This window comes from Nicotiana tabacum, chromosome 4 (genome assembly GCF_000715075.1).
Source record: "Nicotiana tabacum cultivar K326 chromosome 4, ASM71507v2, whole genome shotgun sequence".
NCBI classification, from domain to species: Eukaryota; Viridiplantae; Streptophyta; class Magnoliopsida; order Solanales; family Solanaceae; genus Nicotiana; species Nicotiana tabacum.
This window is the reverse complement of record NC_134083.1, coordinates 1,890,480-1,917,410: the sequence shown is the minus strand read 5'-3', so window position 1 is coordinate 1,917,410 and position 26,931 is coordinate 1,890,480. Positions and strand designations below refer to the sequence as shown.

General features: G+C 35.2%; 1 protein-coding gene across 1 annotated transcript; it reads left to right on the top strand.

Moving 5' to 3' along the window:
• Positions 1 to 6,467: 6,467 nt before the first annotated feature.
• Positions 6,468 to 19,012, top strand: LOC107765459 (protein SLOW WALKER 2). Its single transcript, XM_075251218.1, has 16 exons — positions 6,468 to 7,303; positions 8,525 to 8,600; positions 8,693 to 8,812; positions 9,412 to 9,487; positions 10,197 to 10,265; positions 10,364 to 10,444; positions 11,226 to 11,297; positions 12,208 to 12,300; positions 12,471 to 12,623; positions 13,862 to 13,945; positions 14,070 to 14,213; positions 16,027 to 16,116; positions 16,542 to 16,624; positions 16,722 to 17,078; positions 17,756 to 17,978; positions 18,126 to 19,012. The coding sequence occupies exons 1-16, from the start codon at positions 6,622 to 6,624 to the stop codon at positions 18,729 to 18,731; spliced, it is 3,009 nt and encodes a 1,002-aa protein (XP_075107319.1). The 5' UTR covers positions 6,468 to 6,621; the 3' UTR covers positions 18,732 to 19,012.
• Positions 19,013 to 26,931: the final 7,919 nt, after the last annotated feature.

The following is a 26,931-nucleotide window of genomic DNA, read 5'->3' as shown; positions in this document are numbered from 1 at the left end:
TAACATGGTTTAAAATTTTAATTCTTGCATGTAGCTGAGGAGAAATTTAGAGATACTTATATGCTATGAGGTTGCGATCGCAACAGTGATCAATGTAACTAGTATTGAGGAAAGCATAACCTGGAAATGCTTACGGTTTCCGGGATATTCCTATAATGCCTCTGGCTTAAGCAGAGGACTGCTTTGAGTGGTTGCCTCATTGCAGCACCTAATACATGGATTTGGCAGAGGAATTACTGCGTGTTCTTAACCATTGTTATTAGTTATTTTAACATTTTGCAGCTATGTTGACAGAAAGACGTTGCTTTTCAGGCTTTGAAGTCATTGCCTTTGATGGCAGAAATTATAGTGGTTTGGTTTATCCCACCTTTATACTGCTCCTAGCCTAACGGCATGTGTTCTTTTATGAAGAATATCTTTAGTTATCTACCCTGCAATTTGCTAGAAGGGTTGGCCATTGATAGGCATTTGTCTATTCTTCAGAAATGAAGTATGGCAGCAATAGATTGAGATTAAGTACTATAGTGGGTCTATCATCCTTGTTCCCAGAGTGTGAAGGTGTAGTTTCTTAGTATTAATCTTTTCTGGTGCTGTTCGATCCGCCTTAACAGGTCTCTTCGCACGTCTTTGATTTGGACCTTTTCTCCCTTTCCCCCTCCCCCTTCTTCTCTGTGTGTGTGTCAGTGTTACATAGTACAGTATTTTTGTAAGCAAGAACATTCATTTTCGCTGCTTGTAGTTGAAAAGGCGATTAATTCCTTTGAATATCACGTTCACGAGGGAATGAAAAATAGACGAAATATTGAGTTATATGATAGGCTAGAGTCAAACGTGAGCTATCATATGAGGATAGCATTTTACCAAGGTTTCTAATCTACCTTCGTCCGATTCATGTTGTAGTATATATTGCGAGAGTGGAGTACAACAAAACTTTGATGCATAGTCCTACCTAATTCATTAGATAAAGAAAATCACTAAGATTTCACGATTCACTGTTGGATGAGAAAGCTCATTCTTTGCCTTTTAAGACTTGACATATTACTGTGACATCTTCAAACTGACACATGTATCTAATACAGTGTGATATATGGAGTACAAATATAAATAGCTAATCTTTGTCCAAACTATTATTCGATGTATTAGTTGTTGTAAACAAATATAAACATGGATAATCTTAATAATTGTTTACAGGGGGTGATATTACAATGATAAATGAGATGAGATGGGAGAAGTACTTAATGTCTTAATTAGTTGTATTACTTATTGGTGGAGCAAGCAAACAATGTAAAATGGTGTTTTTTTCAAATCTTTAAACAGGAAAGAGAAAAGATATATTGCACGTGGAGACATGATTTGCAGTGATTTAGAAGAGCTTTTGGCCGAAAAAACACCCCTAATCTACAGCCCAAACTTAAGTTACATCCTTAAATTTTCCTTCAAGTATTCGAAACAGAGTACTCTCATCATTCCATTAGGATATGTTATATATGAACAGTAGGATTTATATTCTATCTAGTCTCAATTGGGACATTGGTTTCTTAATTTTATACAAAAAATGTGTACACATTTAGAAAATTTTATTATCATCTTCAGATGGAAAACTTTTTGACTCCATGATTATTATAATAATGTATTATATATGAACAGTATGATTTATATTTGTTGCTTATTTGTGCTTTAAACAATAAAGCAAACCTTTTGGTAAATAAGTCGTATTTAAGTAATTAGTTTGACCTAAAGATAATGTAACAAAGTTAATTGGTGCACTTCAAGAGTTATTTATGTCACATATATATGTAATTTACTTTCGTTAGATTGCTTTTAATAGAACTCAAAGCTGAGGCGGAGCTAGAATTATAAGCTTATGGATTCATGATTATAATCGTTATAAGTTAATGAATTCTAAATTAATAATTTATATATATTTAATAGATTTTTTAAGACAAATACATAGTTCTAACCAAAACTATTGGGTTCAGCATAACCCGCTCCTGACACTCTAACTCCGCCCCTGGCTCGAAGTATAAATTTATTCTTGTCATATATATTTTACCAACAAAGAATATCCATTAGGCTCATTGGAATTTGAAAGGCTTGACCCAAGTCCAATTTATTTCCCGGCGGGCTATGAAAGGAAAGAATAAGGAATTTTTACACGAAAAAATAAGTGCCGATATTCCATAAATGTATAATTAGTACTAGATGACGTACCCGCACCCGGGGCCCAATTGTTGTTCTTTTTTAAAAAAAATATTGTATAGCTACTCTCAAAACAATAATCGAAAAAATATATATTCTTTGTATATTTTTTATATATATATATATATATATATATATATATATATATATATATATACATATATTTTGTATGTTATATACAAAATTATATAAATTTTATACACTTTTTCGGCTATTGAATGTAATTCTGGCGCGAGCTAAAACTGAAAAAAGCCCTCATTTTTATTGTTTTCTTCCTTTTAATATTTCTTACTCTATTGCTAATTACACACTTTATTCGTCTTTAAGGAAAGAAGAAAGAAAATAGGCTTTTGTGTGATAACGTATAGAATCATGTTTACCTGTATTATTTTTTAATCTTTTGTGTTATGTGCATTTGTAATTTTTCTGAAATCGTATTACTATACCTAGGGGTGTTCATGGTTCGGTTTGAGTCGGTTTTTCCCTAAAAAGAAACAAAACCAAGTAAGTCAGTTTTTTAAATATTGGAACCAAACCAAACCAAACCAATTAAGTCGGTTTTTATCGATTCGGTTTTTGTCGGTTTTTCAGTTTTTTATTGGTTTTTTTCTTAAATATAAGACACATTACCAAACGCATATTGCGGCGACTACATTTTTAATGTAACACTATCAAATTAATTGTTCTTTGAGAAATCTATTATTTACTAAGATATATTGATGATAATTGAATCAAATAGTGATGAATAATTTAAGTACTCAATTAAAAATTAATTATTTTTAACATGAAATAAATTCTTGTACTTAGCAAAAGAAAACTACCAATCAAACTAGAATGTAAAGGCAAAGAATTAGATTATTATAATAGCAAAGAACTAGACTAAAAATACAAATGACTAATATGTACCATAAAATTTTAGAAAATTTATACACACACACACACACACACACACACACACACACACACACACACACACACACACACACACACACATATATATATATATATATATATATATATATATATATATATATATATATATATATATATATATATATATATATATATAATAATAATAATAATAATAATAATAATAATAATAATAATAAACTCCTATATTCGGTTTGGTTCGATTTTTTTTTTATTAAAATCAAAATCAAACCAAATTTGACCGGTTTTTAAAATTCAAAACCAAAACCCAATCAAACATAAAGAATATCGGTTTTTTTGGTCGGTTTGGTTCGTTTTTTCGGATTTTTATGAACACCCTTAACTATACCAATCACTTTGTAATACTTGTCGAAGTCTGATACTTTATTATAACAAAATACTTCAAGTACAAGTTAGAGTATTTCTACATAGGTTCTACACTTTTTTGTTTTAAAAAATAGTTCTGCACCACCAAACTTAAAATTGATTATAAAAAAATAATTAAAAAGTCAGTTGAAAAATAAGTCGTGATGTACTTTCTCACTGTTTAAATTAAATAATATATAGTTTTACTCTTTTAGTATTTTCAATTGTGTTAATGAATTGCTTTTCTTTTTATATTAATCAAAATTTGAATAATAAAATATATTCATTTTATTTCCCAATGGTTGATGCAAAAATGTTTTATTTTTTGTTATTTCAAATAATAATTGTGATTTTGAATTATTGAAAAAATAATAATAAGTAGACGTGTATTTTATTCTAGTTTAAAGACATATCTGAATAATTCATTAAAAATAAATAAATTTTTCGATCACAATTTTTTTCTAGTTTCATTTGATATGATTGAGATAATCTGGGGTGTAGTACCACTTTCTTTACTATAATTATTTGTTGAGCATTTTTTAAAAATAGTTAATTTTATATTTATGTATTTTGAAATTTATATAATGTTGAATTCTTTATTAGACACAGAGGAAGTACCCAACTAACTTTGATTATATAGGAAGAAGTATAATCGTGCATAATGATACTTCTCATGTTGCCTAATATATAATAAAGAAATAATTTCCCAGATTAGTTGTCTTAATTTTTTGTTTAGAATAGTCTCAAATCATATTTTATAGAGGGATTTTTTTTTATATAATTTGAACAAATTTCAATATTCTTTTAATAAAAAAGGGACTTGACACTATATTTTATTCTTAAATATTTTTTTCCTGATTTTATAAAGCGTTCCAATTGAAATTGCAATTTAATGAGAATTTGTATAAAATGATATCAATTGATATTAATATAAGAACATCTTAATAAAATCTACATAAATTATTGCCAGTTTTTTAAAATATTCTTTACCAAAAATATTCAGTACATAAAACAAATGAAATAATTTTTCTTAAGGAGATAATAGAATTATTATATATAAATGTATGTTACCATAATATGTTTTTAATCAAATGAACGTTTAAATTATTAAAATTATCTAACAAATAATTTTTCTAGTTAAAAATACTTATTGAAAAAATATTTTTTTAAACCGTGAAAGTGAGAACTGAGAAGTAATATACTTTAAACAAATGAAAAAGTAGTAAGCAGTAGTCAAGTAGTGCATTTAAAGAAGCAACGTTACTTTTGGTTTTTTCCTGTCATTAGGAACCCACAGGCACAACGAAGCTTTTGAGCCTACTGTACAAGCAAACAATGCATTTATATTTTTGAAATGACCATAATACCCTTGGTCGACCTCCTCTTCTCTCTTCTATATAATAGAATAGAATATAATAGAAATATAATAAATGTATATTGATTAGCAAATATAAAATTGACCGAGCATTCAAATGTGTAGTTTCCCTAAGATAATGGTATTTCAAAGTGCAAGCCCAAAATTAGAATTTGTTTGCCTCTCAAAAACATGAGAAATTAAAAAATAGTCATTTTTTGAATCGATAATTGAAAATTAGTCGAGAATTCAAAACTAACTAAAATATAGCCACTTTTCAAGCGAAAATAATGTTTGAACAAAAAATACCCCCAATTTATAAATGCGGCAAAGATCGCTTCTTCATATTTTTGGTTATTTCGAACTCCAAGATTATACTGGAGTCTGGAGTTTAAGCTTCTACAAGTTCAGCATATTATGTTGAGTTGGAACATGGAATGAGGAGAGTTCCAGTTTTTCATCTTTTCTGCCTTTTCCAAAATCCATTATGCTATACTGGGATTTTATTTGTTAGAAGTTCCAACTCCAGCATTTTTCATAAACTTCCAACATTAACTCCAGTATTTTTCATGGATTCCATTTTTTTTTTTGTGTGTGAACTCCAACATCTTTTTATCAATTTCAATCCGTTTTCATGAACTTTAACATTAACTCTCGCAATATTTTATGAACTCCGATTTTTTTTCCATTAAATTCAACATAGCTCCAATATTCTTTTGAATGAATACTATTATTTTTTTTATAAACTCCAGCATTTTTCATGAACTCCATCATTAACACCAGCATTTTTACATGTACTTCATCATTTTTCCAAGTTCAAACTCCATAAAAAAAAACTAACAACATAATATGTTTTTATAATGAAACTGAAAAAAAAGAAGAAGAGAATAGAGAACCTTAAGTTCCAAAAAATACAGTCTTCAACTCTTATACATTTAGAAAAAAATTCACACAAAATAAGGTATTCGAACAGATCTTAAATCCATTGTTACCTTTCTCACAAGGTTCATATGAGCTTTAAAGGGGATATTAGAGTGAAGAAGAAGCGAGAAAAAGAAACTAGAGTTTTGATGTTTAGTTGAGGGGATGTTTGTCCAACTTATTATAAAGTGGCTAAATTTAAATCAATTAGGAATTGTGGTTACTTTTCAATTACCGGACGAAATTAGGCAAAATAGCATGGGCTAGCTAGTATTCAGGTTGATAATTGAAAAATAGCTAGCGTTTGAAAAGAAATTGAAAAATAGCCACTATTTTAGTTGAAACACGGAAAGTTCCAGCATAATATGCTGGATTTTGGAGTTCCTACGTATAAAGTTCGAGCATATTATGAAATTCAACACATTATACTGGAATCTCATATGTAAAAAATTAGAATTGTAGAATTATAGTAAAAAATTAGAATTATACTATGCTAGAATTCTTTTGGATTTTTAGAGTTGTTTTTTGTTCAAATTTTATCTTTCAATGAAAAAGTGACTAAATTTTAATTACTTTTGAATTTGTAGCTATTTTTCAATAGGTAGATCGGATTTTTACCCTACCTCTAAATCTCCACCTGGGCTTTTAGATGGCCCAATACCAACCTTTTTAAACGCTAAAGGAGACCCAATTGTTTGGCTACAACGGTTATAGAAGACCCAATTGCTTAGCGCAACTTTAGAAGCGAAGAGTACAAGCAGGAGTTTCATAACTTTGGCCCGGTTCATATTTCTCTTTTACTAAACCCTTTCCAAACCCTCCTGCAACTTCACCACTCTCTTCTCTTTGCAATGGCAAAGGCTAAAAATTCCAAAAGTTCCACAGACATTGAAGCACTGCAGTCAGATGTGGCTTCTTTCGCTTCTTCACTCGGTCTTGCCACCTCCGCGCCGTCTTCCGGTTTCGACGACTCTGATTTCCGCAAAAAAGGCCGCATCAAACCCCACAAACAGCCACCTTCGGATGATAAAAATACCAATACCAAGAAAGACTCTCAACATGAAAAAGAAAACAAGTTCAACAAAAAGAAAACCAACAACAACGATAAATTCGGAAAAACTCCCAAGCCGCAGCCTAAAGCCGAACCTGAAAAAATCGACAATAATTTGTGGAATACAACGCACAGCAAATACAAGAACATGCCGAAGCTTCCACTTGTGAAAGCGAGCGCATCGGGGGTATGGTACGTTGATGCTGCAGAATTAGAAGACAAAGTTATTGGGGAGAAGAAAAATGTTGAGATTAAGAATTTGGAGGAATGGAAAAAGAAAGTGGAAAAGAAGAAGGAATTGGGGGAGAGGTTATTGGCGCAGTATGCAATGGACTATGAGTCGTCACGAGGACAAAGTGGAGATATTAAGATGGTACTTACCACGCTAAGGTCAGGAACTGCTGCTGATAAAGTGTCTGCTTTTTCTGTTATGATTGGCGATAATCCAACTGCCAATTTGAGATCACTTGATGCTCTTTTAGGTATTTATTCTTCTAGAACTTTCTGCTGGTTATAACTAAATTCTTCTGGGGAATTGATGGACCAATGGCTTGTTATCCATCCTGTGTTTTTTTTTTGGCTACTCATGCTATAGTTATATATCATAACTACTATTACATACTGTAAAAAACATAAATTTTCAGGTCCATTTGTCAAAACAGTTTATTTCCTCTGCTTTTTATTTTATGAAGAATTTGCCAACTTTAACTCACGAAGAAGAAGAAGAATGTAAGAGGAGTAAGATCTTGACAAAAATGAGGCAAATGACTGATAAAGAGCTGAACTTTGCAGTTAGAGATAATCATTTTCAGCACTCATTGAGTCATTGTGGAGGTTTTATTTATGTACAGTTAAACATGGGTGTTCAACAGGAAAATACATTTCATGGAAGCTAATCATTTTTAATGTAAGAATAATTCATTTTGTCAGATTTTGAGTCTAGAAAGATATGGTTATTTCAATCAAGGAGGTTACTTTTAGGTGTAGTGGCATGCGAAAGGAAAAGGTCTAGACTTTTCACTGATAATGTGAGGTGAATCACTGAAAGGGAAGGAGGATTAGTTAGAGTTTCTTCCTTTTCCTTGACTGGTCCCTAAGGAAAGAGGAAAGAAATAATACGAAAGTTTTGAATTACATAGTTGTAGCTACTTGAAATTTCCTTTCTAGTTCAGTTTTTTTTTATTTTTTATTTTACTTAGTCTGGTTTGGCAGAAGGGGTTCAGATTTATTTCTATCAACTCCCCCTTCCCCCAAACCAACCAAAGTCAAACATATAACTCTCCCCTCTCCTCCATCGCCCTTATTTGCCTTCTATTCATATGTACCCATTCTTTACTTTCATTCGCCTGCTGCTATACATACTAAAAGTTGGGATTCTTTTTAATAACTTTCTGTTATTGTTACTTTATGTATCCTACTTAATTTTTCATCTGGTTTGTACAACAACAACAAACAACAACTTACCCAGTGTGATCCTATAGGTGGGGTCTAGGGAGGGTAGGGTAGGGTGTATGCAGACTTTACCCTCGTGCCTTGTGACTTTATTTATCCTACTTAGTTTTTCATCTGGTTTGTATCCAAGATTATTAACTTTTTAACTGTTCCTTTCTCCTACCTTGGAGGGGCTGAAGTATTAAGATTCTATCTGCTGGGTTTGTTTGTCGCGAGAGCTTGCTTCTAATCAAGATAAAATGACAATGTAGGGATGGTGACAGCTAAAGTTGGTAAACGCCATGCTTTGGCAGGTGTTGAAGCATTGAAAGAACTGTTTGTTTCTAGGTGCGCTAAACTTTGTTTTTCTTTCCATATTGATCGTCCTTATTATGCTTAGTTCGTTCATTATTTGACTTTGAAGAATTTCTTCTATCCAGTCTGCTGCCTGATCGTAAGCTGAAGACACTCTTTCAGCGGCCGATAGATCATATTCCGGATAATAAAGATGGTTACTCGCTTCTACTCTTTTGGTATTGGGAGGAATGTTTGAAGCAAAGGTACACTTAAGCCGAAACTTTTCGGCAAGTGTTTCATGGTTCCATTATTTGAGCTCCAAATATGGTAGTATATGTGAAGCATTGTTTTAAAACTTGAGCCAACTTTTGGGGGAGTGTCCCAAGTTGACCCATAGCCCTGCATGGTTGATGGCTGTTGAGTGTTCTCTCCTCATCTTAGTGCATCAGAGAAAGGGTTAGATACCTAAGTGGGACTCATCTGTTCCTTTTGGTAATCGAGCAGGCTTACTCCTATCTGCTGCATTCATGGTTGGTAGTTTGTAGGTATACGAGTTATTATAGATGTGGGTGGTAGGTTGACCATGATTCTCCATAAGTTTTAGGTTGATAGGTCTCATGTGCTTGTAATGTCATGATAGCATCAATGTGGGGAATAGACATTGTGCACTAGGATATATTTGATAGAACTCTAAATGTTCCTGATTTGATGATTTCAGAGAGCGTGTTAGAAACTTTTTTCAATAATTCACTTTATTATATCCTTGTTTATTTTGTTACCGTGTTGATTTTCAACTAAATAAGGTTTTCTCCCATATAAAAAAAAAATGTTGATCTTAGCTGAATAAGGTTTTCTGTTTCAGGTATGAGCGGTATATCGCTTCTCTTGAGGAAGCGTCAAGAGATGTCTTAGATATACTCAAAGACAAGGCATTAAAGGTTGTTATTGACAGTTTTATTGCACATCTGTATAGTTGCCTATCTATGTTTCTCCTCAAAGCAAATTCTTCTTCAACGTTTTTTAGCTAATTGTCTCTTAGAAAAGGAGAAAAGAATGACTCGTGAGAGAAACTTTTATTCCTTCTTGCTCTTTACGCTAGCCAATTGAACTGCTTATTTTCAGTACTCACTGGTGACCATGTGCAACTCCCCTTTCATTTAACCTCATTAGGAAGTTCAAATTTATTATCACAATGTAGCTTATGCTTTACTTTTGAGAAAATCTTACTTTTGACATCAAAATGTCAAATCGAGACCACAATTGAGTGAAACTCAGCAACTGCTAACCTACACATAATTTATTATTACCTTTCAAACTATTTGGAGGATCACACCGATCTTTTTCTCTGAATATACCAATTTATTAGGACGCTACCTTCAACCAAATAGAGTTAATAAGCTTCTACAAAATTTGGATAGCTTCATTACTTGTCAAGATTTTGCTTTTAAGTTACTCATTTTGCTCCTTTTATAGTAGTTGCACTCGGTATTTCAGTCTGATGTGTTGATTTTGGTGTTGCATCTGCACTGCAATTGGGTTTCCTGTAGTTTGATATTATCTGAGTGTCCATATGTTGGAAGACTTCGATTAAGTTTATGTTATCCAAAAAAGTGGGGAAATACTTATCTTTATATTTATGTTTTCTAGACAGTTTATGTTTTGCTTAAGTGCAAACCAGAACAAGAGCGTCGATTGCTTGCTGCCCTAGTAAACAAGGTGCTGTTTTACCTCATTGCTTCTGGTGCCATTTACTTTGTTCTTGAGAGTTCCTGGGACCGTGGAGCTCCAGCTGATACCTCTTCACTTTCTTGCAGCTAGGAGATCCTAAAAACAAGGTTGCATCTAATGCTGATTATCACCTATCAAAGCTTTTGGCTGACCATTCAAATATGAAGGTAAAACGAAGTATTTGGTTGAACGTGCTTAGACATGCAAGTACTGATAAAAAAAGGTGATGCAATATTTTTTTTAAAACTGATAAATGTTTGTTTGTTGGCTTTGACATTACTATATTGATCACATCTTTAGCCTGTATATCCTTCATGTTGTGAGGTCCACGATAATAAAGCAAACGTCTTAATTATTCAAAAGAAAAAAAAAAGCAAACAGCTTAATTATTCAAAAGAAAAAAATAAAGCAAACAGCTTAATTATTCAAAAGAAAAAAATAAAGCAAACAGCTTTCGGATGATGTTAGCTCTAAATTTGCAAGTTGGCTTCAAGGAGTGTCCCTCAAAAGGAAAAAGCTAATTTCAAGAGTGCTTGTTGAAAGCCCATCTGAAGGATGTTGTTCATGCATAATCTATCACATGTAAAATGGGTGTAGTCGTTATTCCGTTACAAATCAAATTGTTAGAAGTTGGTGCAAATAGAAATCTAACTTAGTTGTGATGTTCGAATAAGACCAAGCAGGATAATGTGCTCTTTGAAAATGGTTACATTCTTAGAATATTATGCCTTGAACTGCCTATTGAAATAAGGATTATATTTCTTAAGCATACACGATGGTTTGGTGGCAGGTACTATTACATCAATGTCTTAGAGAGTCTGCTGGACTATAGACAAGCTGTTAGGAAGCACATGCTTTAGCATTACTGAAGTGCAGTTATGATTTCTGTTGTGATACTTTTTCTGATGAAAGTTTGTTGTTTAACGTGTTATTTGTTTTATTGTGCAGGCTGTGGTGATTGACGAAGTTGATAATTTTCTTTTCCGGCCTCATCTGGGATTGCGAGCCAAGTATCATGCTGTATGTCGAAACTTTATTGCTATCTTTTTTGCATGTCACACTAGATACTTCGTGGTTGTGTTTTCAACTGCGAATACCTTTTGTCCTCTTCAAGTTCTTTTTGTTTGTGATATGATAAATCTTATTCTACGGAGTGTGTCTATCCAAATTCTTCTGTTTGGTTTGGATTATGAGAACTGTTACTCTATATAAGTGACTATAACATAACCGATTAAAACAATCCTTTTCTCGAAGTAATAGCTCCAAAAATTGGTGTGTGATTAATGAAATTGATTGAACCGGTAAAACCTGATTCCTTAAGATAAATCAAACCAATAGACAAGAGTGGGTTGCTCTAGTGGTGAGCACCCTCCACTTCCAATCAAGAGGTTGTGAGTTCGAGTCACCCCAAGAGCAAGGTGGGAAGTTCTTGGAGGGAGGGAGCCGAGGGTCTATCGGAAACAGCCTCTCTACCCCAGGGTAGGGGTAAGGTCTGCGTACATGCTACCCTCCCCAGACCCCACTAGTGGGATCATACTGGGTTGTTGTTGTTGTTGTTGTAAACCAATAGGCCCTAATTTTAAATGTCATTGTGGTTTGTTCTTAGGTAGGAGCTTTTTTTCTGCTTGCTTGTTTTCAGTAAACACATTGATGTGATCCTTGTCCTTTTTCTGAACTTCACTATTTTTGAAACTTACTTTTGCTTTAATCTCCTGACTTGACCATTTGATCAGAATATCTTTATAAGTCTGTTTATACAACAATAAACTCAGGTGGCAAGTCGTGTTCTATTTATTTATTGCTCCAATTTGCTGTTAGCGACATTTCTAAATATGCTGATGCAGATATGTAGTTTTAAAGTCGTCATCTCTAGATATTGCTGATGCAGAATATGTAGTCCTAACGTCCTACTTATCTGTAATTGTAACAGGTTAACTTTTTAAGCCAAGTTCGTTTAAGCCACAGGGGGGATGGCCCAAAGGTGGCAAAGCGTTTGATAGATGTATATTTTGCTCTATTTAAGGTATGGTCTAGAGCTGTCATAGTCCAATAAGTTAGTCCTATGCATCTTTGCTCTTTTGTCTTAGTAGAGCTGAGAGCTTCATATTTTTATGATTGAAGCTCATCAAGTGTTTTGCATAACTTCATGCAACATCTTTCTTTACCTCCTTTTATCCTGAATCAACATTTCAGGTCTTAATATCTGAAGCAGGGGATGGACGGATGATGAATAAAAAGAGCGAGGGACATAAAGAGGTTTCTGGCACTTCGAAAGAGAAGAAAGAAAAAGATTCATCAGAATCTCATATTGAAATGGATTCACGCTTACTATCAGCACTTCTTACGGTTTGTGTTGACTAGTCTAGTTCTATTTCTTTTTTGTTAATTCTTCTGGATTGCACAAAGAGTAACACTTCTATTTCTCAAAGGAGCATTTGCATTTGTCGACTTGGTTTCTGGATTTGCATGGTTTGTGGTGGTTAAAATATAAAAATCTGTCTAGGAACTGTTTCATTGAGGTAGCTCATTTAGTCTCTAGTCAGCAATGCAGATGTTTGGTAATTCACATAATTTACTGGATTCTTTCTTTTAAGATAAAAAACAAGGTTTATTGTTGAAAGATGAGCGCAACTGTAACAGTGGTGCTCGGCCCAGTTTGTATGTACCACGAGTAATCCACTGGTTACCTTCCACCTTTCTCCTATGCAGATAACTGATAACTTTGACCACTAGGCCAAGCCTTTTGGGAAACCCTAGAGTAAACTTTTTTTCCGCGGAGTCCTAGGGTACATGGTTGCAAGGAACTAAGCTTGTACATTTATATTCAAGGTTATAAGAGTTCAATTATATTAGTGATGACCCATCTGGTACACCGAAGTGAAGTCTAATGGGTGGTTGGGATCACAAATCTGGATTCATTCTAGAGCTTGGTACATGCTTGAATGAACGTAGGGATGCACCAAATCATTCTAATAATTAGCTTGCTATACCATTTTATGTATTTGGAATGGAGTGCATGTAGTGTAAACGACCCAAATACCCTTATATTGCTCCTTTCTCCAACCCTACTTTAATACTCTTTTTCTACCAGTAGTTTCATTTAATTACAGTTTAGGAACTACACATCTAGAAATTCGATATTTTAGAGCAGCACAATAGAATTAAACTAGACTTTGAAAGGGTTAATTAAATTGACTTTAAATATAATCTTTCAGAATTTACAATTTTGTGTTAAGATTAGATAATCTATTTGGATTAAAATAGTAGTAAATGGATTGAACTGAAATCAAAATATATACATTTTCAAAGTTCATAGTTCTATTATAATTTTTTAAAATAAATAATATGACAGTTTTTATATTTTAAAGATATCATTTTCAAAAAATTTCCTTTCCCCGTTTCTTTTTCTTCTTCCACATACAACCACATTTTTTTACGTTCTATGTCCAACAACTTCGCTTTATGATTCCTCGAGCTTGCTCAATCTTGGCAGCTTCTTGCACTAGTGCTTGTTATGCTTCACGTTTCTGCTGGTTTGGAAAAAATAGTGATCTGCTCCATTTGCTCAACTTTCTCCTTTGCAGGGTGTGAATAGAGCATTCCCTTTTGTTTCAAGTGATGAAGCTGATGATCTAATTCAGGCACATACACCCATCTTGTTTCAGCTGGTAAGCTCTGATTTATGATATTGGTCATGAAGTTCTTGTGGATGACTGCTCGCTCGATTGTTGGATAAGTATCTGATGTTGTTGAATAGATTTATCATTTTTATAATTTGCTTGGAATGTGCAGGTTCATTCAAGTAACTTTAATGTTGGAGTTCAAGCTCTCATGCTCCTAGATAAGATCTCAGCAAAAAATCACATTGTTAGTGATCGATTTTATCGTGCCTTGTATGCTAAGCTCCTGCTACCAGCTGCAATGAATTCTTCCAAAGTATGTGGAAACCTTCATAATTATATTCTTGTGCTTTCTGGTTCAGCTTAAGCTTTTTTGATAGGACAAACATATACACTGCAAGAATTCCCTTCCCCCTCTCGAACCAAAAAAAGAAGGTTCGTTGTTTAATTACTTTTCTGTTTTAGGAAGTCTTTGTAAAAAGTGCAGGGTGATAGTAGTATGAACTGTCTTCAATTAAAACATCTGTTGTTTAGGTTTTGGGTGGGGGTGGGGGTGGGTGGGTAGGGAAAGAAAGAGTGGTAGATTAACCTCTGTATTGGCATTGCTGAGGTCAAGATCTGTGTGGTCCTGCTCTTGCTTCTAGTTCCTTTTCTTTTGTAATTTTTGGTGTCTGATCTTGTCTGTTGTAAGCTTTAGATGCACACTTGATTTGCAATCTTATGGGATCAAAGGCATATAGTGTACTTAGAGATTTGATGTGACTGATGATTATAATTAGGATTATGGATTGGTTTTTCAAGGTTGATAGTTAGATTCAGCAAGTTTGAAGATTAAATGATAGTTATCTTGGTGGTATCCATTTTTCCATTCCCAACTTCGGAGAAAGCTAAGAAACAGTCGTCTATGTTATGGCCTGCAGAATTTGCAAGAAAGTGAGGAGGCAGTTGCTTGAGCTAACCTCTTGCTTTTTTCATTGTTGGCTGAGGCTGGTATGAATTATGGGTTCTTGCGCATGAAGGGGGCAGTGAAAACCAAATAATTGATGGCTGGCTGTTGAGATCTGTATTAGAGTCTTGGATACAACCCTTTTCTCACTTCCTGCTTTTATGTTATGTTAGTTTCTTTGTTGAAAACTTGACGGATAGCATGGCTCTTGTTCCGGTGACCCATTATTCAAATTTTTTCTCTAACTTTTGATGGTAGGATAGTGGACTACCATAGTGGTGACATATTGATGAAGCTCTTACATCGAGTATCACGTTTATCCACAATTTAGACTTAAATATCTAACTGTAACATGCTTGGTCATTACTAGGTAACTTTTGCAAAAATGCCATGGTTTAGATACCTTCATTTTGAAAACAATATCAAGCAGAGAAGGTAAATGAGATTAGAAAAACTGAAAATTCCAAGAGTCAAAGGAACTAAAGTTCTGGTGAAGCATCCATATTTTGTTTGCAATGTTCTCTGAAGAAAGCCATAAACATTCATAGTTAAGAACAAAGGTAGTCATTGCAGCACACATGCTTCGATTTATAGAGGAAATAAGCCCCAACACCAGAAAATCGAAGTCATAGGGAATGAATATCCAAAGCAACTTATATGGATGTCATATGCCATATGGTTATGAAGCTAATATTATTGATGTATAAAGTAAGTGAGCTGTAAAAGTTGGCCTTCCCTGTATTTAGTAGCTGCATCATGCTGCTGTTTCTGTCACAGATCTTGAGAAGGTTAAGTTGTGAGGAATTAGGTCGTCCTCCTTTCTGAAGTTTGCTACTACTTTTACCTGGTTACATGATAAAGTTCCCATTTGCTTTCTTAAAAGAAGTTTTATCAGACCTGGAACTTCAGACATTATTTCTTCTACTTCCAGCCTTAGTTGTACTTCTGCTGCAACCCCCTCCTGCTGACAATGGAAAACATATGGAAGAGTTCTTGTTGTCTTGAACTAAATTTTGTCATAATGCATCACTTCTTGGCAATGCTGATTATGACCTGTATTCATTCAATTGATGACCAATTGCGCTTCAGTTAGGATCTAACCTAAGTGAAATGGCTGTTTTTTTTTCTTGCTACCTTAATCTTTACCTGATTATGTCTGAGCATGTTCTGGTTTTATCTGCAGGAGGAAATGTTTATTGGCCTGCTACTAAGGGCTATGAAAAATGATGTAAATGTGAAGCGAGTTGCTGCATTCTCAAAGCGATTGTTGCAGGTTTGTTCAAGGTGTAAATTTGTTATTATGTGAAATCTTGCAATGTTAGCAATATAGAAAGAGCAAGTACACTAGGTGTATTTAATTTGAGGCAGATGTTTGTCAAGTATTCTCCTGCAAGTATATCAAGTTTAGGCTTCCATTGGTTTTATATAAATTTGTGTGATAGACTGTCAAATAGCTATTCCGAATTCACTGAAGAACCATGCTGATTCAAACATAGTTTAGGGAAAAAGAAGTTACTCAAAGCTGTATAATATATTCTTTCTTATTTTTTATTTTTTTCCCATCAAGGAGCTGTACTCTTTTGGTCCTGTGCTTGAATTTCCATTTTATTTGATTTTAAAAACCCACATACTAGTTTTGCCCTCTTGAGAATTTGTTTTTGTTCTTACACCTTACTATCGAGTGTCTGGTATTAACAGGTTGCAATTCAGCAGCAGCCTCAATACGCATGTGGGTGTCTGTTTCTTCTGTCTGAGGTCCTTAAGTCAAGACCAACTCTCTGGTAGGGTTGTAGGAATAGTATGTTGCCATTGACGAAGTTTATGACATGGCTAAAGGATCTTTCTTGCAACATGAAATGTCTTACCTTTTTCATGCAGGAACATGATGCTTCAGAGTGAGTCTGCCGATGAAGATCTTGAGCATTTTGAAGATATTACAGAAGAGGATGAAAATCGACCCAATCCACCAAAGCGAACAGATAATGCAAGTGAAGTTGCTCAAAAACCTAACCACTTGCAAATTCGCAATCATTCCCTGCAGGAAGATGGTAGTTCTACTTCCGAGTCCGAGGATGATTCACTCCAAGCTAATGTGTCGCCTGCTAGAGGTGGTTTAGATGAACCAAAGGATTCTAGATTGCTTTCCGGATTTAACAAACTTCTACCTGAAGGTTCAAATGAAAAGCACTTATTGCCCGGAGGATATGATCCACGACACAGAGAACCTTCATTCAGGTACTGTTATTGCCCTCTTTCTGGCCTTAAATATTTATTAAGCCTGTGAAATGTCACGAGCAAAGATCAAAGACTCTATCTTGCTTATCGTGCTGCTTTCATTTGAATTGGCTATGATTCCTTTTTGGCTTCTGGCTTCCCAAAGGTAGATAATTTTTTTTTACATGAAAAAGACACTGTCCATAAAAATATAAGTTCTGTTACTTCCTCTTTTTCCTTTTATATGACAGTGTTTGTTTGGAAACATACCAAAAGTACCCTTTGTGTCTTTTGGTCTACAACATGCCATGTCATTCCTGTAAGAGATTCTCATTTAGGTTCGCAAGCTGGCCAAGAAACCACTGTTGTTCCAAAAAATAGGACATCATTTAGGGTAAAAAGATATACTAAAATTAAAGAGTTTCTAGATGTAGAAATCTAGAAAGGGAGGAATGGATAAAAAACGAAAGTGTCATATTAAATATAATGGAGGGAGTATGTGTAGAATACACCTTAGAAATGCGAAGTCATTGGTAGTTGGTATATCTGACCTTGTGTAAATGGGGATATCCTAATTATTGCACTCTTGTTGCCAGCACGCGAACCTCTCTACTGCAAGTAATAGAATATTTTATCAATTTCTTCTCTGAGTAAACAGAAAATGTAATTTTTCTTTGTTGACTTGTACAAATAAACAGCAATGCAGATCGTGTTAGCTGGTGGGAGCTGATGGTACTGGCATTGCATGCGCACCCATCAGTTGCTACCATGGCTAGAACCCTTCTTTCAGGAGCAACCATTGTGTATAATGGTAACCCCCTGAATGATCTTTCGCTGAATGCCTTCCTTGACAAGTTCATGGAAAAGAAACCAAAACAAAGCACTTGGCACGGTGCCTCCCAGATTGAACCGGCTAAGAAGGTTAGTTGTTATAGATAACAAAGAATATTTACCAATACCACTTTGATTCAGGCGTTAATTGATTTACTCCATCATTGCTTGCACGTAAGTTTGACGTGATTATTTAATATCTCTTGTTTCATCACATTTATCTTATTTTTCTTGCAGCTTGACATGCAAGGGCAGTTGATTGGGTCAGAAATTCTCTCCTTGGCTGAAACAGATGTACCCCCTGAGGATCTTGTCTTCCACAAATTCTACGTGAATAAGATGAAGTCTTCGAAGAAACCTAAGAAGAAAAAGAAGAAGACACCAGAGGATGAGGCTGCTGAGGAGTTTTTGACTGCGGATGATAGCGATGTCGAAGATGAGATTGATGAAGAGGCTGCTGATGAGAGTGAAAATGAGGAAATCGACAGCATGTTAGAGTCCGGTGGGACTCCCTTGGAAGCTAACGGTGAATATGATTACAGTGATTTGGACGAGGTTGCTAATGAAGATGATGACGAGTTGCTTGGCGATAACAGCGATGATGAGATGAATGCTCTTCTGGAACATGATGGAGCTGACATTAATTCGGGCAGTGATGACGAAAATGATGCAGAAAAGGCAGATGAAGATGATGTTGTACATCAAAGAAAAAAGAAAAGGAAGTCAGACAAGCGTGACGGAAAATCCCCATTTGCTAGCCTTGAAGACTATGAACATTTGCTTAACAAGGACAGCGCAGAAAAGCCCACTAAATCAAGAAAGAAGAGAAAGAGTTCAAATTAAGCATGCCCCTAATTTACATGGAAGAGTTGCTGATTTTGATACCCTATCCTCACAGATGCTCCTGAGATAGGTGAAGGAACTCTTTATATACCATATTTTTTCCTCAATTTTTCAGTGCCTAATGTATTGTGTTGTAATCTTAAAATGATTAGCTGATAACTCCAACCAATTTAGATCTTGTCGAATTTACTATTCCAACCAATTTAATTCCAATACACATTAGAAACAACAAATTATTTTGTAAGTTTATTTACAGTAGACAACTAACTGATCACAGTTTATTTATTGTTCTATATTAACAAGGTTGTGATGGGCTGAAATGCCGTGAATAGTTAGGGATTGATATTACTCGACCACCTTATAATTTAAGGTATGTAAATTTCACACAAATATATTCCTCTGAACGTGATTTGGAGGTCGGAATCCCAAGGAAAGCGATTACTATTAGGATAATTGAATTGACTAATGAGAACTTAGCTATTTGGTACTAAAGTCTAACACTAAGTGAGATGTGATTAGACTATTAAATATTAATGTAGCAAACTAGTAAAGACATCTAAAGAAGCGACCAAGAAAATCAAAGAACTAAGCTAACGAGTAAATCAGTGGATGAAAAGTATTAGTATTGTAAATATCTCCTCATGCCCGATTGATGAATGAGATCTTTACACGAATAGTCAGTCGAATTCACTTTTATTTTTTCTAGCCGATATATATAGATTATATATTGATTATACATAATTATACACATATTATACATACTATATATCCATGTGCGTTTTTTTTGTATAAGTGGTCGGGAAGACAACTATTTAGGTTAATTGTCCTATTTCGTTGCTTAAATCTGCTTGTTTTTTTTATTACTAACCTTGAATTTAATGGTCATTCCTATTTCCCAACACCCAATGTGCCCATCCTAATTAGGCTTTCCCAAGTCCCCCTGAGGTGCATTAAGGATCATTCAATTTGGGGCTTTTGCATCTATACCCGATTTTGGGGTCACAATTGAAGCTATACCCACTTAGCAAAAAATTTCCCAAGCCACCCTAATTTATGATCAACTTCAGACTTATCAGTTCTGAAGTTAAAAAAAAATTAGTCTGAAGTGCAATGCACTCAAGGCCAATTAAGTTTAAAGTGCAAAACTTGCACTTAAGATGCACTTAAGGCCAAATAGGTCTGAAGTGCAATAAATATTTTCATGCACTTAAGGTCAAAGAAGCCTAAAGTGAAAAAAATGCATTTCAGATACACTTAAAGCCAGATAGGTTTGAAGTGCAACCAATGGTTTCGTGCACTTAAGGCCAAAAAGTCTGAAGTGAAAAATTGCATTTCAGATGCACTTAAGACCAAATAGGTCTGAAGTGCAATTAATGATTTCATGCACTTAAGGCCAATACGTGTGAAGCAAAAAAATTGCACTTCAGATGTACTTAAGGCCAAATAGGTGTGAAGTGCAACCAACGTTTTCATACACTTAAGGCCAAATAGGCCTGAAGTGCAAATTGCCGAGAAACAGAAATTTGTTCTTCGAATTTTAACAATTCAATATACGATTTAACACCTAAATCTACTCCAAATGAGCTCAAATTTGAAACATAACCTCCAATATCATCAAGAACAAACCCCAATCATCAATTTGTCAAAACAACAATAAATTTAACGAATCCATTTTGCAACTAAGAAAAGGAAGAAGAAGAAACACTAAGCAATAATAAAAAGCAAAGTACCACAACAGCTCACCACTGTAAAATATTATAAACTACCTTAAAATATATTCACAAACACCATCACTGTCACTCGAAGAAGTCGAAGAAGAAGAAGAAGAAGAAGAAGAAGGAGGAGGAGGAGGAGGAGGAGGAGGAGGAGGAGGAGGAGAAGAATGAGGAGAAGGAGAAAAAGAAAAGGCATGAAGTTGTTTAAACTTTAGGTATTAGTTAATTATTTTTAAATAAAATGGGTACATGTTAAATGGGGACGACCAAATAGGGTGCCCCGTGTAATTTTTACATTCGGGGATTTTGCATCTATATCCGATTTTGGGGTCACAGTTGAAGCTATACCTACTTAGAAAAATAAATTCCCAAATCAACCCAATTTACGATCAACTTCAGACTTATCAGTTCTGAAGTTAAAACAATTAGTCTGAAGTGCAATGCACTCAAGGCCAATTAACTCTAAAGTGCAAAAATTGAACTTAAGATGCACTTAAGGCCAAATAGGTCTGAAGTGCAATAAATATTTTCATGAACTTAAGGTCAGAGAGGCCTAAAGTGAAAAAAGAAGAAGAAGCATTTCAGATGCACTTAAGGCCAAATAGGTTTGAAGTGCAACCAATGGTTTCATTCACTTAAGGCCAAAAAGTCAGAAGTGAAAATTTACACTTCAGATGCACTTAAGGCCAAATAGGTCTGAAGTGCAGCTAATGATTTCATGCACTTAAGGCCAATAAGTCTGAAGCGAAAAAAATATACTTCAGATGCAGTTAAGGCCAAATAGGTCTGAAGTGCAACCAACATTTTTATGAACTTAAGGCCAAATAGGCGTGAAGTGCAAATTGCCTAGAAATAGAAATTTGTTCTTCGAATTTTAACAATCCAATATACGATTTAACACATAAACCTACTCCAAATGAGCTCAAATTTAAAAGATAACCTCTAAATATCATCAAGAACAAACATCAATCATCAATTTTTCAAAACAACAATAAATCTAACGAGCCCATTTTACAATTAAGAAAAAGAAGAAGAAGAAACCCTACGCAATAATAAAAAATAAAGCGCCACAACAGCTCACCACTGTAAAATATTATAAACTACCTTAAAATATATTCACAAACATCATATAAAATCATTGTCACTCGTCGTCGTCGAAGAAGAAGAAGAAGAAGAGGAAGAAGAAGAAGAAGAAGAAGAAGAAGAAAGAGGAGAAAAAAGCCTAAAGTTGTTTAGACTTTAGGTACTAGTTAAGAAATTTTTTAAAAGTGGGTACATGTTAAATGGGGGAACCTCGTGCATTTTTTACATTCAATTTGGCTACAATGTGAAATACATGCGTTCTTTTACAGTCTCTCGATCTCGTATCTAATAAGCTTATAGGAAAAATGACACTGTATAGCCGCTGTAAAAATAATAGCAGAAAAATATATAAAATTTGTATATTATATATATATATATATATATATATATATATATATACACACACATTATGTATGTTATAGTATGTGTTAGTGATTTCCTTTAGTCTATCGTAGGTATAGTGACTGTGGTCTGGGATGGCCTAGTAAGGTCATGTCCTCAGGGGTGGGGGTGGGGTGGGAGGTGGGGCAGGGGTTAGGGGTGGGAAGGCAGGTGTCACGACCCAACTGGAGGGTCATGACTAGCACCCAGGCCATACTTGCTGAGCACCAACGTACATTTTATCTAACCTTCCTTATTATCTTTAAGGGCCGACAAGATCAATATAAATGGTAGACATGGATCATGAACATCCAACAATGAAAGATAATGTCATGAACATACATAACATGGGATGACAAGACTGTCAAGAAACTGTATATAAGGTACGAGCTACCATGCTGCCATGAAAGACTATACAACAAAAATCAGCCGACAAGGCATTCCAAACCATACATGAGTCGACACCTGTCTATGAGCCTCTAAAGGAACATAAGTGCTACAACATTGCCGGAACAGGGCCCTGACATACCCATAATGTCTATAACAAAAATGCATACCAAGACCACGGCAAGTCCGGAGAAGGGATCTCGCCAATAACCGCTGAACTGGACAGCCTACTGTGGTGGGGGAGCTGCGTCTACCTATCTATCAGGACCTGCAGCATGACATGCAGCGTCCATAAATAAAAAGGACGTCAGTACGAATAAAGTACTGAGTATGTAAGGCAGAAAAGATACAACCCGTGACATCTGGGTACCTCTGAGGGCTATTGACATGAAATACATGATACATACATATATATACATAAACTTTTAAAACATACGCCTCTGTGGGCATCACCATCATTATATCATACCCGGCCATAATAGGCTCGGTAAAAAGTACCCGGCCATCATAGGGCTCGGTAGAATCGTACCCGGCCACGTAGAGCTCGGTAAAACCCAACTGATCAGTGGTTGCACAATAGGTGACGTACCCAGCCAACTATATCGCGGCTCGGTAGAGTAAAATAGATACATATATATGATGTATGCTGGACTCATTGGAATCACATTTTGAACCTTTCGGAGTGACGTAAGGTCGGTATCCTTCGTACACGTTATTAGGATTAACTATTCATCAAGAATCTTATAAGAATCAGGAAGTACCAACAACATTGATAACATAAGAATAAGAGAAGTAACATCAACATTAATTGTTCCATAAGAAGGGCAGCAATGTAAGTACTGCTAGCTTCTAAGAGTAGAGTATCTTTGGAAGCTCGTTCATTACATTATGTACAATCAGAGTCGTGCAAAAGAATGAAGAGGATAGCCTCACATACCTTGTATATACTTCCCAACCTCAAATTATGAAAATGTCACGACTCCTTAGTCTACAATAAGAGAAATGACACTATCATTATCGTTTAAGCGTCGTAACTATTATGTATCGACCGCAACCTATTTTACGATGAAACGGACAACACCTCCCCTATTTATATGACTTCCCACAAATCAATACAATCACCAAACAGACCAAACAACATCAACAATAATCATATTGAGCCTCCCAAAACAGTCCACCAACCAACAACATTACTACCAAGCCTTTCGATATATATTTCACATGTTCTAGCTTCAACGACTTAGCCGCAATTTGGATAATCTTAAATACATGTAGAGTAAGAGGTTTCTTACCTTTAAATGGAAATAACAACTCCAATTTGACCTTACTTGTCCATGAAATATCTCTCCAATTCTGCCACTAGAACAAGGAAGCGAAACTAGCAATCAATTCGGGTTTTTCGGTACTAAAATTACTTTAGAAGACTTGAAATCACCTAGTGTTGATATTAAAAACTTGAGGGAGTATTTACAGAACATAAAACACTTAAAACAACCTCCCACACGAGCTGGAACAACACAAAAATCAGCAACAACGAGAAGAACAAGAAACTTACTAGCGCCACGGGATTCCTGACGTTGTTTGCCCTTTGTTTGGGTATTGGATCATGAGAGAACCTTGAGAGAGTATTTTAGGGTTATAAGGTCTGAATATACTAAAATATAATGACTTAAAACGGGGTTAAGGCATCTTATATATATCCATATGTCTTAAACCGCCTATATGGGCCCCATAGAGAGCTGCTTGGCGCAACCTCGCAAAAATACGAATATCTCTCTATTCTGAGATCGTATCGATAAACAGTTTAATGCGTTGGAAACTAGATTCATAGATATTCAATTTTATGGATAGATCACCCCGTAATTCCAAGTACATTGGGAGAAAAACGTAGTAACATTTGACCTAAAGTTTAAGTAAAATTATAAACGTAAGTTGCAACAACTTTTGTCGACTTTTGTTTCATAACTCGCTTGACTTCAAGACATATGATATGGATACTATATGATTCAAATACATTAAAACATGACCTCCTGGCACAATTAAGCACCTCTAGTTTTTACCCGAAAATACGGGTTAAAACATCCTTGATTTGTTTAACTTCTAATACTTGTTAACCACTCCTATACACCTTTGTATCGTTTAAGACCAATAGGATTAACTTCTTATCATCTCAAAGATAATTTCTTCTTGGATTTACGTCGACTAACTTACGGCGTGATCTAAGGTACGTGAATTTGGGTTGTAACAGTAGGTAAGAGAGGTAAGGGGAACAAGGGTGCCTATAGGTTGAGAATTGGGTCATGGAACGTAGGTACATTGACGGGTAAGTCTATAGAGTTGGCAAAGATCCTCAAGAAGAAGAGGGTTAATATAGCGTGTGTCCAGGAGACTAGGTGGATAGGGTCTAGGGCGAGGGATGCGGACGGGTATAATATTTGGTACTCCGGAGTCCGGAAGGTTAAGAATGGAGCGGGTATCTTGGTGGATAGGGAACTTAGAGAGTCGGTGGTTGAGGTTAGATAGGTGAATGATAGATTGATGACTATTAAGTTGGGGTTGAAGAGTGCACCCTAAACATCGTTAGTGCCTATGCCCCGCCTGCGGGCCTGGATGAGGAGGTTAAACGGCAATTCTGGGAGGGGTTAGATGATATTATGCGTCAAGTCCCGCCTACATAGAGGGTATTTATAGGAGGGGATTTCAATGGTCATATTGGGTCGATCGCAGGCGGCTATGGCGAGGTACATGGAGGCTTCGATTTTGGGGAGAGGAACGGAAGAGGTACTTCGCTGTTGGACTTCGCTAAGGCATTTGGGTTGGTGATTGCGAACTCTAGTTTTCTGAAGAGGCAGTGCGCCAGATGTTCACCAACCCAGTTATACCCAGAGCCAATGATGATGAGATCCAGTTAGAGGAGACTGAGGGCGGTGGCGCTGCTATAGACACAGAGATGTCCAAGGCCACATAGGGAGTCTTTTTCACTCTTACCCTTCTTTATTCTTGTTTTGTTAAGCATTGAGGACAATTCTTATTCTTATTCGAGGGGGTGGAGTTTATTTGCTATTTGGATGACTTTTAGACATTTGGTTTGTAATAACTGACAATATTTTCTTCTTTCTCTTTATTTTGTATATATACTCTCTCTGTTCTCTCTTGATGTATATATATATATATATATATATATATATATATATCTCTTTCTCTCTTTATGTATATATTCTCTCTTTTCCTCTCTCGTTATGAATATTCGTTATGCTTTCAGTAATTTATTTTTTTAGCTTCTTTATTCTGTTTTCTTATTAGTCTATGTTTAATCTAATAGCTTCTTTTTAATTTTGTAGCTTCTTTTTATGTTTTAGTGAACAATAAGCCTTTGATTTTCTTAATGCCACAGTTCTTTTCAAAGGTCATTTTTGTGTGAACTGGGTGACTCTTCCCAACGATGGATGGCATGACAACCTTCTTAAGGGATTGAGTCCGTTTTTGGTATTTAGGTAAGAATAGTAGTAATGATGAATAAAAAGACCTAATTGAGTCAGGCTCGAAGAGTAAAACATGCTTCACTTGGTACCAATACACTTAACTATGTGCTTGTGGTTAAAAATAAGGTTTTTGGAAAGATATAACTCTATTTAGTGACCTTGTGACTCTTGTGTTGACTTAGGCAATCATCGAGTGGTTTAGTCAAACCATAGTGATTTTTAATCTTGAATATGGTCGTTGTGGGCCCTCAACTCTATCCTCTTTAACAATCCCGCTGCGTGAGAGGTGAGATATTTTTATTGCCAGTCCAAGTACCCGTGCGAATGGTCTAGAACTTGCCCCGAATGTGTCTCTAGACAAAATTTTAAATTTTTCTTGGCTTGAGAAGTGATTGTAGGCTCTCCTTGACTCGCTTGAAAATTTTCATGGCCCACCAATATTTTTATCCCTAGTCAACCCATTTGAGCCTAAAACCTTTCTCATTTGATAACCATGTTACAAGCCTTTACCCGTTCTGTCATGACCCTCCCTTGGCACCCGAGCTTTCCTTAATACTCTTGTGAAACAATTGGATAAAAACGTAAGTTTGGGGGATAGACGAGGAGTTTGAAAAAGGTATCAAGGCACAAAAAGAGAAAAAAAATGAAGAGAAGGAAAGGCAAGAAAAAGAAATAAATAACAAAAAGCAAAATGCAAAAAGAAAGTGAATAAGTTGAAGAGTTGAAGGGATTCAAAGAAAAGTAATGATGCAGAGCATGGAGAAAGAAAAGAAGGAGAAAATGAATATCATGACCAAGAAAGAGTGATGCTAAGTCTCTCTAATCCCCCTATGGAAAAGAAAATACCTCAAAAAGTTGGCAAAGCATGAGCCGATAAGAGAAAATGGAGTGCTTAAGAAAAGATGAACTCGTTCTATCATAGCATATCCAACCGTAGTCCAAAAGCCTGCATTGCATTCCGAAAAATCCCTACGTGATTTCAAGCCTAGTGAGCTTACATTAGTGGTGATTTACATGAGGGGCAAGCCTATGATACTTAAAGCCGTACTTGTGACATTCTTTTGAGAGAGATGAGCAAACATTTCACAAATCTTTGAATTGAGTGCTACATTCTTAAATGAGATATGCAAACAGAGAGTAGAGAGGAGGAGT

What these genes read in the sequence shown, in the direction of transcription:
- LOC107765459 (XM_075251218.1), top strand. Translation starts at nt 6,622, where the DNA reads ATGGCAAAGGCTAAAAATTCCAAAAGTTCCACAGACATTGAAGCACTG. An exon ending in TCAAAGACAAGGCATTAAAG is followed by an intron (nt 9,488 to 10,196) that starts GTTGTTATTGAC and finishes TATGTTTTCTAG; the next exon opens with ACAGTTTATGTTTTGCTTAA. An exon ending in AAGTCAAGACCAACTCTCTG is followed by an intron (nt 16,625 to 16,721) that starts GTAGGGTTGTAG and finishes TTTTTCATGCAG; the next exon opens with GAACATGATGCTTCAGAGTG.